At 41.9% G+C, this 15,616-nt stretch overlaps 1 protein-coding gene across 5 annotated transcripts in view; it reads left to right on the top strand.

The window, feature by feature from the left end:
- Window positions 1-402: 402 nt before the first annotated feature.
- The window catches only part of ADAMTS20 (ADAM metallopeptidase with thrombospondin type 1 motif 20), a 195,783-nt gene continuing 180,569 nt past the window's right edge, over window positions 403-15,616 (top strand). For all 5 annotated transcript variants that reach the window (XR_010932368.1, XM_067696234.1, XM_067696235.1 and 2 more), the window contains exons 1-2: window positions 403-938; window positions 1,519-1,880. Coding sequence is in view for 4 of the 5 variants with exons in the window: in XM_067696234.1 (XP_067552335.1) it covers window positions 848-938; window positions 1,519-1,880 (453 nt within the window). In the remaining variant the exon portion in view is untranslated. The remainder of the gene's footprint in view (window positions 939-1,518; window positions 1,881-15,616) is intronic.

The raw sequence follows: 15,616 nt of genomic DNA, 5'->3' as shown, positions 1-15,616 counted from the left end.
GCTTTCCCCTCCAACACTGAAACTCACAACAACCCCCCGGGTGCACAGGGGTACTTGCAAATGAGGCCTGGCCATTAAGCTTCGCTGGTAGCATCCTCTGCCTACAAGAATTTTCCGCTGTAGCTTACTTTATCTTGTTTGAGAAGCCTAAAATTACCGTGAAACATGACAGAAACTTTCCTTCTGATGCTTGCCATTTCATTGTAAGAACTAAAACCTCGCACACCTATCCCCTATCTGGACCTCGGCCGCGCAACTTGTATCAGTCCTAGGTTTTACGGGTACCGGGATGGTGTCCAACTGGGCCTCGGGCTACTCACCACGCTGCACGCCCACAGCCGGAGCCTGCGGCGACCGCACTCCGCTTGCGGCTAGGGGCTGGGGGCGGGCAGCGCGCCGGAGGGCGAGCCCGGGCCGCGCCTCCAGCTGATTGGCCGGGCCCGGCCCCTGGGGGCGGGCTCTCCCCCCCAGCTCGCCAGGCCCGGGGTGGCTATATTGGCACCGTTCCTGCTAGGTCGGGTCGCTTCCTCGCGCTGGGCTGGACGCAAGGAGAGGGCTTCTGAGGGCTGTGCGGGCGCAGGAAGCGGAGCGAGGCTGCCGACTGCGAGCCGGAGGCTGCGGGGCTGCAGTGCGATGAAGCAGTGGCTCAGCGAGCGGAGGCTGGCGGTGTGGCGCGACGGGCCGGCCCGGGGCCGGGGCTGCTGCTCCGGAGGCTGCTGAGGCGCCGCGGCTGCCGGCGCGGAGAGCGGCAGGCGAGAGGGAGGAGAGGCAGCGGAGCGCGGGGAAGCCGGCGGGGCGGCAGGCGTCTCTTGTTGGCCTCCCCGGTCGGGATCCCCCCGGTGGAACCATGCGGGTGGCCAAGTGGCTGACGGGGCTGCTCTACCAGCTCTCGCTCTTCATCACCAGGTCTTGGGAAGTTCACTTCCACCCCAGGCAGGGTAAGGTCACCGCGGGGCGCCTTCAGCAGCGTGGTGGGGCGCGTGCCCGAGTGGGACGGGCGGACGGAGGCGGGGGGAGCGGTTCTGCCCGCTGGGGGACCCTGGCCCAGCCGGGACTCTCGGGACTCCGGGATCAGTCAGCCCCAAGCATCCCCGGAGGTTGCGGCTGCGCGGTGTTTCGAGGAATCGCGCGCGGGGCACACGTTTCCCTCCGGGGACCACGCGGCGGGGACGCGTGGAGCAGGGTGGCGCGGGCGCCCGCGGGGCACGAGTTGGCGGCGGCAGGGGGGCGAAGAGGGGCGCGAGAAGGAGGTGCTGCTGAGGGCCCTGAGTGTCAGGGTCCCTGTTTGGGGAGGGTGGAGCGAATCGGGGTTGTGGGAAAGCAGGCAGGCACACTCACAGAGCGCACGTGTGTGTGTGTGCGCGCGCGCTCGCCAGCGTGTGTTCTTTCGTCGCGCCCCGCCGGGGGTATGGGGACCTGGGGCCTCGGCTCTCTGGCTGGGACGTTTGGTTGAAGAAGTTCGGCGCTGGGGAGTTGGAAACGGGTAGGGGCTCAACGGCCTTTTCGCTGTGGTTGCAGAAGCCTTGGTGAGGACACTGGCCTCCTACGAAGTGGTGACCCCCGCGCGGGTCAATGAGTTCGGCGAAGTGTTCCCAAAGAGCCACCACTTCAGCCGGAGGAAGCGCAGCGCCGAGGCGCTGGAGCCCACGCCGTTCAGGACCCACTACCGAATCCGCGCCTACGGCCAGGTCTTCCAGCTGAACCTGAGCGCCGACGCGGCCTTCCTGGCTGCCGGCTACACCGAGGTGCACTTGGGAGCCCCTGCGCTCCGGGCTGAGGAGCGCCGCACGGCGCCCCCAGACCTGCGCCACTGCTTCTACCGCGGCCAGGTCAATGCTCGGGAGGATCACACAGCCGTCTTCAGCCTTTGTGGAGGCTTGGTAAGCGCGCTCGGGTCCCTTGGCATTTTCTTGGGATCCATCCTTGCTTGTTCAGGGAGCCGGGCATTGGCTTTTCCCGAATGGGCGGTTGGTTGACCTAAGAGATCAGAGTGGGCCACCAGAGGGATTAACACCTAGATGAACCCAAGCCAGAGGCCACTCCTTTCTTGCAGTGGGGAGAAGGGTTTGGAGGATCAGCATGTCTCTCCCTGCTGGGCAAAATTGACCCTTCTGTGCAAAGCTGCAAGAAAGAGTGTCAGATGCTGAGCTAGTCAGGGAGGTGGGGAGTGGCTTTCTGCTACACAGGAAGTGTGGTTTCCAGCAGGACAGCAGCCTCCTTCATTCAGACACACCCATTCTGGACCATCTATTAAGGCAGACTCCCCTGAAGTTACTTAAATTTATTCCTTGAATGAAGAATGATAGAATGAATAGAGAATGAATAAATGAAAAGGTTTGAAAACAAAGAGTTTTTGTTTGTTTTTTTGTTTTGTTTTTTTTTTGCTACTATGGGGATGGCCATTAATCTGTGAAGTACAGGATGGGGAAAAGGTTGAATATGCCAGTTTAAAATGCACTGCACTTAAAAATGTAGAGCATCTACAAAGACCTGGTGCCAGCAAATGAGAAATGATCATTAGAGTGACAAGAGTAAAGGATGTGGATTTTGTAAAAACCTCATTGCGGAGAGAGGAAATGAAATAAAATATTGGGTTCTATGTGTTCTATTTGTTTCTCTCCCTCTAAAACAGCTTCTAAACTTTTTTTTTTTTTTTGCCATCAACTTTTCAGCATTCTAGGGAAAACCCAGGGCCTCCTCTCAGCATAATTTAAATGTGTAAAATAGCATACACGTTATTTAATTGGCTTCCTTTTAAATACTAACAGTAATCAAATGTTACAAGTATTAGAATTTGTGGTGTCGTAATACATCCTTCTTTATTAATGGGTTAAATAATATCTATTGGGGAGGGGACTACTTACTTCTATACTTTTGTAGTGGTAATGAGAATAAACAATCCGGATAGTTTTGTATTACATTACATTAGAGTTGAAGTAGCTATTATTTTATTGCCAACAAAGTCACAATGTCTGTGGTTTTACCTACAATCATAATTGAAGGAAATGTTATGTATCAGAGGTTAGGGAAAATAAAGATGTCTTTCTCATCCAAGTTCATGGAACCTCTGGTTGAGAACACTTACATTAAAACATATATGAACTCACTTTATCATTAACTCCTCTGATACATACGTGTTCAAGAAGAAACAACTAAGAATTTGGCTACAGGATTCTTTCCAAGTATTCTAGCTTTTGTTGGGCAAATTTTAGGTGAGTTTCAGAACACCAACATTGTTTGCTCTTTGATGAAGTAGAAAATTGATAACAGTTCTTTCTAGGCCAAATGTAATACTTCCTTTCAGGGTAATTGGTGTAAGATGTCTTCCTGGGTGTGAGTATTGGTCATTACTAAGTAGATTTGGAACACCTCTTTGTTCTTTTTTCTGCTATTATCTTGATATATATATGTACGTATACATATATATATATGCCTTGGACAGTTTTCTTTTCGGCTGTAGATAAGTGTAAAATGCAACATCAGAATGGCAGAAACACACTAATATTTACACAGCCATCTACACATCAAAGGAAAGAAAAATATTCTTTTTTCTAGAACCTTTCAAAATGTTTAGTTTGTCTAGAAAATTCTAGATTTACTACCACAAATTTGTCATGGTCAGTATGTTTTCTTGATTTAGTATTTAAGGCATGGAAAAAATTCCAGATGGGAAGCATTATTAGGAGTGATGTTTCTGCTCATGTTGATTCATAATTTTTGTGTAGTTCAAATTATTATTCAATATCTCCTTTTTGAAATCAAAAATCAGTTGGAAATGTTTTAAAGTCATAACAGGAGTTCATCCTTTTCCTGTCACTGTGTCAATTTGGATATAATTGTTTAGTTATCATGCATTATTAATTTGATTTATGTATGTACTTTGCTTTTGGTAGACTTACTGATATTATCAGAGTTTGAGTTAACATCTAAAAACATATTTTCGTACCTATGTAACTCAGCTTTATCTCCATTTCTCTGTATGTGTAGGGCTGCGTTGAGGATATCAGTCACAGCAGAGATAGAAAGTTTCCAGTAATACAGCACATAACTAGAGGTATCAGGATCTAAAAATCTTTTAGAAGTATGATCAGGACCCATTATAAGTCTAAATCACTGATGAGATTAGTGACATTTCTTTGATTTTTCTCCCTTGTGATATTAGCACTATAACGGATATTAGCTGTATATTTATGATTTTTTTATTTCTACCTTGACTCTATCCTTAGCACTCTTTAGAATAATAGTTTCATCAAATGGTGGAACTTCTGGTAGGTTTTAGAGTCCATTTATTATTAGATCAGATTCCTGTTTTTTAGTCTCAGATTAATCTTTAGATCCAGATAAAGTTGTGTTACTCACAACCTGGACCAGCTGAGTTTTTGCAGATCCTCCTCGATACAATGCCCAAGATGTCAATAATGCTCACTTCCAGCCCTGCTCCTACTGCTTCCCAGCTCATCTTTGTGACTTTGCATGTGTGCGCCTGTGATGATTCAGCTTTGATTTTTGTCAGTCCTTTAAACACTAAAGTTGAGATTTACTGAAGGATTTTTAGAGCCAGTCCTATTGAAGTTCTCTTTTGCTAGTTGCTCTTTGCTTTTAGTTTTGCTTTTAATCGTGAATGGATGTTGTACTTAATCATATGCTTTTCCTGAATATATTGAATGAGTGTGTGACTTCCTCATTTTTTTTCTGCTAATGTTCATTGTCATGGCTGTATTCAAGCAAATGTTGACCATTGACGAAAACTGACCTCATACAGAGCAGCAAAGTGTTCTGAGGCGTCTGTATTGTTTGGGAGGAAGGTGGGGAAATCATACTGTCCTCCAGTTCCTCTAGCCTCCGATGTCCTTTGTGCCTCAGTCTCCTTGCATTTTTTGGCACCAGCCGCTGAATTCTGGGCCTGAGAACTTGTGACTTTTCTTTGCTCAGTTGGGGCTCACTGACTCTTTCCTACCTGGGCTCTCTCTGTTGCTGCGTATCCCTCTGAGTTCTGGATGCAACACCTAGTTGGCTTCTTCATGTGCAGCCTTCAACGCAGGGTCACTTAGCTCCTGCTGCAGTGCTCTCTCCACATAAGGTGGTTTGCTGATGCCATTGGTAATCTTCCAGACCCCTCTAAGGCTCTGAGACCCTTCATGGCATATGAAAGTCTAGGGGGACTTGATCCCTCCCTTCGCCAAACTCTGCCACACCTCTATTTCAGTGAGTGCGTGTGTGTGTGTGTGTGTGTGGGAGGGGGGGGGGAGGGCGGGGCTTGTAGAGGTCCGTCCCTTGAGTCCCACATAGCATGCTAAAGCACTTCTCTTGGCAGTCCTCCTAAACTATGTAACATGCCTTCTGCCTCCAGGGCCTTAAACCTTCAGTGGAGAAGTCAGTGCACATACATCTTCCCAGCCGTATCCATTGCCTCCATCGTTCTTTTCTTCCTGGAATCCACGGAGTTCCCCTTTCATATCTCATTCATTTGAGCTGTTCCCCTTCCATCTTCCCATTTGAGGTAGCATCTACCTTTCCTTTCTCTGGTGGCTACTGAGGAATGTGACTTTTAAAGGAAGGGAATACAAACCAAGTTACTACTTTCCAAATATCTCTGTACATACAACCATTTAAAAAAATTGACATCACAACATACTTATTGATTTCATTCAGTTGCTAGTGTTGCATTAACCTCAAACATATAAACTAACATTTTCTTTTAATTTCTACACAGCTACTTTTTTTCCCTACTTCTAGAAGTCTTAGTATTTACGTGTTTTTCTCTTTCACTAAACCACTGAACCATGACTTGTATTGTTTAGTTTTCTTAAGTGTTTTGGGCCCAAGAACCAGAGGGGCTGAGTCTGCCAGAAATTTTCTTTGTTTCCTGTGGGTATAACTTTTGCTTTTCTTTTTTTTTTTTTTTCTTTTTTTTTTTTTTGCGGTACGTGGGCCTCTCACTGTTGTGGCCTCTCGCGTTTTGGAGCACAGGCTCCGGACGCGCAGGCTCAGCGGCTATGGCTCACGGGCCCAGCCACTCCGCGGCATGTGGGATCTTCCCGGACCGGGGCACGAACCCGTGTTCCCTGCATCGGCAGGTGGACTCTCAACCACTGCGCCACCAGGGAAGCCCTACTTTTGCTTTTCTAATCTTTCTTTCTCTGTAACTTTTCTTTCTTCTAAGTATTTATCACGTAATTCAAACATTTCTGATTATTTATTTTGACATTTCTAAAATCTATAGTAGATATGAAAATAGAGCCAAATCATAAATTTACCTATATGTAATATAATGGCTAATCAAATTCTGTTTTTAGTTCATTGATAAAGTCACAGAATATATAGTTATCAGGCGTTAATATCTCTAGATTCAACTCTAAACTTTGTTTTCATGGCCATATTATCTATTTTCTCATGATGTTGATACACTCTTGCCAATTAGAGGTCAGTATTCCATAAGTTGTAATATTTGGGGCATATCCTTGTCAGAATGGTGTATGTAAATTGTACAGAGGCTATTCCCAACAACCCCTGTCGCTCTACCAGCTCTCTTACATTACCTGGTTGGGTTCCCTTCTTCCAAAGGCCCTCAGGGACTAACCCGACTGCCTAGACAATTAGCTTCACTGTTTCTTGGTGGGATTTGAATCAATGCAGTCTTTTTGGTTGAAAGAAACAGTTTCCAGATGTCATAAAACCAGACATTGCATCTGGCTTATACAGTATTCTCACGGAGCAGTGGCTGTGTGTACTTTTTTGAAGTTTCTCATGTGAACCATTCTGTGGCATGTCAGGCACTAATGCCCTCTGATGACTGATTATTTAGGTGCTGTAGTACCTCCATGTTCAGACAGGAAATAAATGTATGGAAACTATCAGTAGTGTCTTTACCGGTTTTTGTCTTCTTAGAAAACTTATTTTTTAAACTTCCTATTTGCTCAGAAGTCACATAGCCTCAGGTCATTACACATGCCATTCTGTATTCATATTTTTTGTTGGAAAACTCATAAGGATCCCTTTTAGTTATTCCTATACTTAGTCAAATACTCAAGCAACACTAAGGAGAATTTCTTAGGCCTCTACCTTTAACATTCGCGTGTTAGCCTAGGTCCTCCACGAAGCAGATAGTAAGGTGGGATTAAATGTGCAAAGAGTTTAATAGGGGAAGTGTCTGTGTTAGAAAAAAGGAGCGAGCAGTGGAGTCTGAAACAGGTGAAGAGAGGATGAAAATGTTGGGTAGAAGCATCCCAGGCTTCCGGGCAGTCTAAGCAAGGTTCAGCAAAGCACCCCTCAAGCCAGATTTGCCTGGGACAACGGTGCCTTGCCTCCTAAGAATGAGTTTCCTCTTCATATCCTTGCCACACTCAGTTACCGTCTGGAGTGGTGCATGGGAGATATGGCTGGGGCACACGCACGGATGGATCTCAAAACCTGGAGTGGGGGTCCTTGGTCAATTATGCTCAGCATTCTCAGGGCCACCACATAGTGACCCCGGGCACATGTACACACACTCAATGAAAATAGTCTGTTAAATACTGTTAACAGAGGCGTACAAGGAGTGCTGGGTGAACTTTGAGGAAGGAGGGAGGAAGAGTGTTATGAGACCTGGGCTGGAGGAGGCTTCTCAGCTGGACTTTGAGGGATGAATAAACATTTGGGGATGTGAAAATTCAAGGGCTTCTTGTGGGTCTCTGCAGCTGAAGAGTAGGGTGCATTAGGAGGTGAGGGTGAAAGGTAAGGTTGAAGTCAGATTAAGGCCTGGAATGTACTGCGAAAGCGTGAAGGCTTAGACTGTAGATGGTGGGTTAGTTTGATGTGTTGGGAGGGGTCTGCCCTTATGCATCATGGTGCAAGGAGCAGGGGAGGCAGCGAGGTGCTGAGGAGATCACCACTGCAGTAAGGAAGAGCAGGGAATGGGAGCCGCAGGAAGCAATGTGGTTGCAGTGGCGAGAAGAGTTGGGTCCCTGTGGAAGGTGCACTATGAGACCAGTGGTTCTCAACTGGGGCAGTTTTGTCCCCCCGGGGAACATTTGGCAGAGTCTGGGGACACTCGGTTGTCACAGCTGTGCAGGGGGCAAGGGAAGCTACTGGCATCGGGTGGGTAGAGGCCAGGGACGTTGCTAAACATCCAACAATGCCCAGAATAGCCTCCTACAATGAAGAATTATCAAAATGTCAGTAGTGCTGAAGTTAAGCCACCTTGTAGGAGACCCATTAGAATTTTGGACCAGAAGAGCAGACAACCAAAATGGTTCTAATGACTCTGACTTAAATGACTGAGTGATCCTGTAGCCATTAACCAGGAAAGTTAATAACAGGAGAGGTGCCAAGAAAGAAATACTTATTCTAGAAACATTTGTTTGATTCTCTCATAGGTTTACTTTAATCTTCATAATGGTTTGAATTTATATTTACTCTTCTTTTTGTCTAGAATGTCCTTTGCCTTAAACTCCTACTCATCTTTCCAGATCCATCCTGAGCCTTCTTTTCTTTGTCCCATCTTCTCTACAAAGAGCTGACCAGGTTGTATACATATATCTTTGTTAAGTAATATTGCTTTATAACATTTTGACAATATATCATGAACATCTTTCCATTATATACCTACAGAGTAGTTCTTTATCATTTCTTACTGTTTTAAATTTCTAATTGTTATAATGACTTTGGGCTTTATGTCTCTGCAGATGTTTTAGTAAGAGGATGGCAGAGGCTGTCCTGAGAACCACTACCTGGACCCCACAGGTCAAAGAAACGTGGCCATTTCTTTGACAGTTCTCTCCACTTTTAGTGAGTTCATGTGACCTCAAATATACCTCAGTGCCTACAAAAAAGAGAAATGTTACAGAATTCACTCCTTGTTAGTGATGTTGCTGGGACACTATTTATGTAGCTGAATCATTTGGCTGCACGAATTTCGGATAGATGAGTCCAGAGTCTGTCTTATTTTCTTAATCCTCATGGGTAGGGGTGTGGTGAGAGAGCGCAGTGTCTTTTTAGGTGAGTATCAGCAATGTTTCCTCTCACATTTATGCTGGAGATCTGGAATTGCCCTGTGGAATGGGGAATAAAGAATGCTACTAGAGGAGAGAAGACTCTCTTTTCAAAAACTTTGCAATGAATCTTCTGCTTTAGGCTTCTGGGGCCAATTGCATATTCTTCATATCATCGATTCATTCATTCAATGTGTGCTTATGTATAATACGCTATTTCCTAGGTGTGGTCAGTGGTGTTATAATGAGGAACTGTCAGGGGAAAATATCTTTTGCATTGAACAGAGTACCCTAAAATAAAGATGAATCTCAGAGTTAATCTTCATGACCTTTTATTACATAACACTTACCCTCTGCTTAGGGTAAAAAAGGGTAGCTGTAACATCTGTGTTTTTAGTGGAGACTTTTCCATCCTGTATCAAACTATACTCACTTTCAAAACAGTTACTGACATCATTTTAACACACATTGCCTTTCTAAGGAAGTTAGGTAGATAGAATTATTTGTTTTGTTTTATAAGTCATGGAACTGAGGTTTGAGATATGAAGTGGCTTGCCCAAGATTCCATGAGTGCAGACCCAGGACTCATACTCAGGCTTTCTTATTACAAATAGCATCAAACTGATTCTAATACGACATATGATTAAAGATTGAGAAACTAAACATTTTAGTCTTCATGGTAGTAATTACCAGTGATTCAGTCCTTAAATGAAAATCCAATTTTATTAATAGTTGAGAGCAATCTGTTACTAAAATAAATTCTCAGTATTGGCTCTAAATAATTGCCTTGTTTAATAGTACCTTTATTTTGAACTAGTTCTATAGCCGCCAGTGCTTATGTGATAACTGTAAATGATTTGGGAAAAGAGTCCAAATGGTTTACATTTTGTGCGTGTTGTTTTTACCCTTTAATAAAATCTGAGAGTACATTATTATTGGTGGCTATAATACATGTGTTTACCATGTATTTAGGGAAAAGTACATGAATGAATGTCAAAATACTGAAATAAGAACAGTTTGGAAAAACTATTGTATAAAAATTCTCTAAACATAAAAATTTTGACCTATGAGAGTAAATTGGAACCAGTTGCATAATCACTTGCTGCCTTGGCAAATGGACGATCATTGCTTCAAGTAAATGGGAACCCTTTGCCCAAGTGAAAACTAGTTATGCTAGTTTTAATAGTCATCAAAAGAAAGACTTTGGAATTTGATTGGCATTTCTCATGAATCAAATTGCAGTGCCCCTCCGCAGATAGGCAGGTTGCTAAAAATATGGCATGATCTAAATATAATTCTACGAACCACCTGTTTTATTAAGTCCTCCAATGCCTTATGAGGTTCCTTTCCAAGTTGAAAAAAAAAGTTAAGTGCTTCCTTAGGAGGCTTTAGGCAAAGCTCTAATTTTTTTATTTTTTGAAGAGAAAGTCCTCTGCAGTGGGGTGGCTTATAGAAAAATGGCTGGAAGCAAAATGCTTTTAAGTCCTTCATTGATAAATACGGGCAAACCCCTTTGAGGACAAATTATTTTTTCTTGAAATTACTCTTTTAAGCATGAGGTTTTGTTGAAGAAAAGGCCTCTGAGTTATAAAGGCAGTATTATTAGCAGGCTAGAGTGTTCTAGCATGACTAAAGGAAGTGCTGATGGACTCGAAACAACTATATTCATCTTTCACATGAGAGTGCAGGTTGGACCCATGTGTGGGTTTATTGGAACATTATCATAGAAGTACCCCATAGTCAGAGTTTGATCCAAAAGGTATATAAAAAAAGTTTTCAAGGTATAGATATTTACAGCATTGTTTGGGGAAAGTGTGACATTATTCAAAATCGTTTTGGGATGAGTAACAAGCTGCCTCATTCCTGTTTGTATCTTTTACCAGGATGCTATCACATTTCTTCTGCTCAGCATGCTTTTTAAAAAAGGTAGAAAGTGATTTTTTCCCATGGGTCCATTTACTCAAGTTTCAAAAGTAGTCTTTGTTACCTCTAAGTATAGTTAATTATTTTTTCTGGGAAAGCAAAGCTGGAATTTTGGTATGTATTGAAAATAAGGGATTTGTAGTTATATTTGGAAAATAAACACTTGGTAGAATGAATGAAATATGCTAGAGTATAGTATACTTCTAAGAAATAGATGAATTCTTTATAAATTTTTCTATTTTACAGACTAGAATTTCAGTATATCTGATGGAATTTCCTTAATTTTTAAGCCTTTTAAAAATATGTAATCCTAATATACTAGCACATTATGTAACCAAGAGCACCTACACATTTTACTTTTCAGCATTAAAAGAAAACAAAATCATGTAACTATATCTCAGACAAGTCCCTAAACTATTGTAACTTAAGAATATTAGAGGGAAAAAAAAAAGGATTACCAAAGGGTATATGGGGGGAAAATCAGGTACTTTACCATGTTACCAAAATGTTTATTTCGGGCTTCCCTGGTGGTGCAGTGGTTAAGAATCTGCCTGCCAATGCAGGGGACATGGGCTTGAGCCCTGGTCCGGGAAGATCCCACATGCCATGGAGCAGCTAAGCCCGTGAGCCACAACTACTGAAGCCCGTGTGCCTAGAGCCCGGGCTCCGCACCAAGAGAAACCACCACAATGAGAAGCCCACGCACCGCAACGAAGAGTAGCCCCTGCTCGCTGCAACTAGAGAAAGCCCACGTGAAGCAACGAAGACCCAACACAGCCAAAAATAAAATAAATAGATAAATTTATTTAAAAAAATGTTTATTTCTACAGATATGTGTTGAGTGCCTGCTACGTCTCAGGCAATGTTTTAGGTTTGGGAACTGTAAAAATAGTAAAGCCTTTGGTACCTTTAAGGAGAGGTTGATGTGGTAATAATTATGAATGTAAAGAAGAATTTATGACTATAATTGCCCTAATCATTTAAACAGCTTGCAGTGACTATTCAGTTAAAATAGTGATTTACATATGCTCTTTACAATGGAATTTAAAGCAACAATTTCAAAGTTATTATCCCTAAGTAATTTAAAGATAATTAAGAAATGAAAATGAAGCCTCATTCACTAAAACTGTGCTTATCATAGCATCCATAATTTAGTTATTCATTTCTGAATTGGTTTTTCACAGAAATACGCTTTTCTAAGTGGAAACTTGCCAAGTTTTACATGTAGGTAAATGTACCTTTGTGTATTTGGAGGCGTGGTGAGTGCTTTCCAGTGTCAAGCATAATGAGTGCAGCCTGCCCCTACCTGTTGAGCTTCTGCTGTGTGTCCCCTTGTTGGCAAAGTTTCAGCCTCACTGTTCTCTGTCACTTGAACCTGCCAAGCTTTCCCCGTCACTGGGCCTTTCAGTCACCGCTCTCCTGTTTGCAGTGTTCTCCCAGAGTTTTCCATGGCTCCCCCCTCGTTATTCTAGCCTCAGCCTAGAGTGCCTCCCCCCACCCTCTGGGATTCTCTGTCTCCTTGCCTTATTTTCTTTATTGTACTTGTTACCACCAGGCATATTACATTTTTATTATCTGTCTTTTCCCATGTAAGTATGAATTCTTTGAGGGCAGGGATTTCGTCATGCTCACCTCTGTCTCTCTAGCCCCTAGAACTCTGCCTACTCATTAAGTATTTTTCAGCTGTCTTGTAGGGTTTATCAGAATTGGTGTGTGATCCCTAGCACAGTGCATTGGGTTAAGGCACGAACTGTGGAGCCAGCCTAACTGGGTTCACATCTTGGTCCTGTCTCTTACTAGGTGTGAGACTTGGACAGGGTACTTAACCTCACTGTTCCTCATTCATCTCACCTGTAAAGTGGGGATAATAATAACTTACCTCAGTTATTATTAGGTGGAAATAAATTATAAGTGTATATGAATGATGTCTGCTGTATAGATCCGAGTTAGCTATTGAAATTATGATTAATGCCTACCCTCGATGATTTAGCCTCACCAAACTAGAGAAAGAGATTTATTGATCAGAGCTGACCATTTGAGGGATTCTTTCCACTCTCTTGACTACCAGTGGGTGCAAGTTCTTTCTGTTTCATCCCTTGCTGTCTTAGCAGCTGCACAAAGATATTATTTAATCTTCTGAAGTTATCGCTTTGACTCTCCTTCCTCCTCCCATTTCTCTTCAAACCTCTTGATAATTCACCAATGGAGCCCTTCTCAGAATGTTTTCAAGTGCCTAAGATAAATTACAAAATAAACCAATTTTATTGAAATACAGTTATCAGGATATTAAAAATAATTATGTAAAATTTTACCTATTATCACATTAAATAAGATCTAATGGCAGATCTAATAACACAGTTGTTGAGCATAAACAATATTTTGAGATCTCAAACATCTTCACGTGATGAAAATATCTGCTCTCCACTGGCAACATCACTGGGATCTGTTGCCTACATTCACAGTTGAAGAAAATTCTAACTTTCATTTATAGGTTCATGGTAATAAAAATGCAATTTTTTTCTCACCTGCTTATGGACTCTTTTTATTATAACATCCCTACATTCAAGAGTTCATATTCTAGCTCCAGCTTGCGTGTCCAGATTTGTCCTACGTCTCTGCTCAACATAAGCTGAGTTTACAAAAAGTAGGAAATAATCTCTTTCTTGGTTTAACAGATATTTATTGTGTACCACGCTGGCTGTGTGTCAGGTACTGTATAAGGCAATGTAAATTCAGGGCTAGGTCTCTTCCTGTATGAAACCTGTCTAATGAGGGAGAACAGTTATAAATAGCAAACGAATATATAAATACAACATTGTAAGTGCTCTGAAGAAGTCAAACAGTAGTAAACTCTAAAAAAGTAATTATTTTCAGGATTAGGGGTAGGGATGTGGTTACCTAGTTAGCTGGTAAAGGAAAAACTTTCTGGGTAGCTGCTATTTGAAGCTGAGACTTGAACGATGAGATGGAGTCCACCAGGCAGGGGGCTGTGGCAGGAATATGAGGTGAAGGGTGGGAATTGGGAACAGTGTATATGAAGTACCTGAAGTGAAAAGGATGCTATACCTAGTCCATCCTGAATCCATCTGCTTTCTCCCACCTCTACCTGTACTGTTTCTAATGAATCCTTCTAGCATTTCTTCCAGGCAAATAGAAATATTTAGTTTTTTTTCCTTCCTTTATTACACAAATGGTAGTATACTATACATCCTGTTTTACAGTTTTATATTTTGGTATAATAATTGTATTGGAGGTCTTTCCATATCACTACATAAAATGTTTATTCTTTTTTGTCTATAACAAGATATTCCATTATATGGTTATACCATAGTTTATGTAAATATACTTTAACAGTGGACTGTTGAATTGGTTCCAATATTTTGCTGTTAAAAACAGTGCTGTAGTTAGTAACCTTAATTATGTTAGCTCAACATGTGTGGAAATGTACAGTGTCTGTTGGATAAATTTTCAAAAGGGGAATTTGCTGTGTTAAAGAACAAACACATTTGTAGTTGCCATAGATATTGCTAAATGCTTTGCACTGTGATTGCACTAATTTACATTTTCAACGGCTGTGTATCAGAGTGCCCATTTTTCCACAGACACATTTGAAGTATGTTATAAAACATTTAGAATTTTGCCAGTCTCATAGGTGAAAATGGTTTCTCAGTTTAGTATTAATTTCTGTTCTTCCTGAGTGAAGTTTAACATTTTTTTAATGGGTTTTAAGTCATGGTTAGAATGACCTTCCCTATTCCAAAGTGAAAGGGGCATTCTCTCATGTTACCTTCTAGTGCTGTTACAGTTTTATTTCAAAAGTTTACATCACTGACCCTTTGGAATTTATTCTGTGTGGGATGTATCCAAGTTATTTTGTCCACATGTCACAATCTATTTATTAAATATACTCTTTCCTCATTGATTTGAGATGCAGTCTATATACTAATAATACTAAGTCCTGTGGTTTAGGATTTATTGCTTGCCTTTCTTTTCAGTTCATTGGTCCGTTGGTCTCCTCACATGCCAGCATTGGAGTGTTTAACTAATGTGGCTTTGTAATATTTTAACATCTTATAGTGCTAGTCCCACCTCACTGTTTTCTTATAATTATCTTGGTGATTTCTTTTTTCTGTATGTACTTTGGAAGCAGTTTACATGTTAAAAAATCTGTTGGTATTTTTTTGAGATCTTGTTATATTGAGGAACATGGCAAGTGGTTTCTAAGTTCTCTTCCTTTGTTCTCCAGTAGACCTTTGACATTTTACAGGAATCTGACAAATTTGTTTTATTCCTGGGCATTTAACCTTTTTTTTGTAAATTGGATTGCTTCTTCCATAGTATCTTCTCACTGTTTTTTATACACATGAATATTATTGAAGCCTGTGTATTTTCTCACTGAATTCACTTAGTTCTTATAGTAGTTTTTCAGTTAGTTCTTATTTGTTAAGGTATACACTGATGTTACCTATGAAGATGAAAGTTTTAACTCTTCCTTTCCAATTTTATGTTTCTAATCTTTTACCTAGTTCTGTTGTCTAGGACAGGTGATACTGGGCATCCTTATATTCCTGATCTAAGTGGGAATGCCTTGCATGTATCTTTGTTATGCATGATACTGTCTTTGGGCTGTGATAGAGTTTATCTTGTTAAGGGAGCATCTACCTATTTATATTTTATTGATATTTTTAAGATCAAGAATGTTCGGTGATTTTTTTCAAAAGACG

This window comes from Pseudorca crassidens, chromosome 11 (genome assembly GCF_039906515.1).
Source record: "Pseudorca crassidens isolate mPseCra1 chromosome 11, mPseCra1.hap1, whole genome shotgun sequence".
NCBI lineage: Eukaryota > Metazoa > Chordata > Mammalia > Artiodactyla > Delphinidae > Pseudorca > Pseudorca crassidens.
This window is presented reverse-complemented; position numbering and strand designations above follow the sequence as displayed.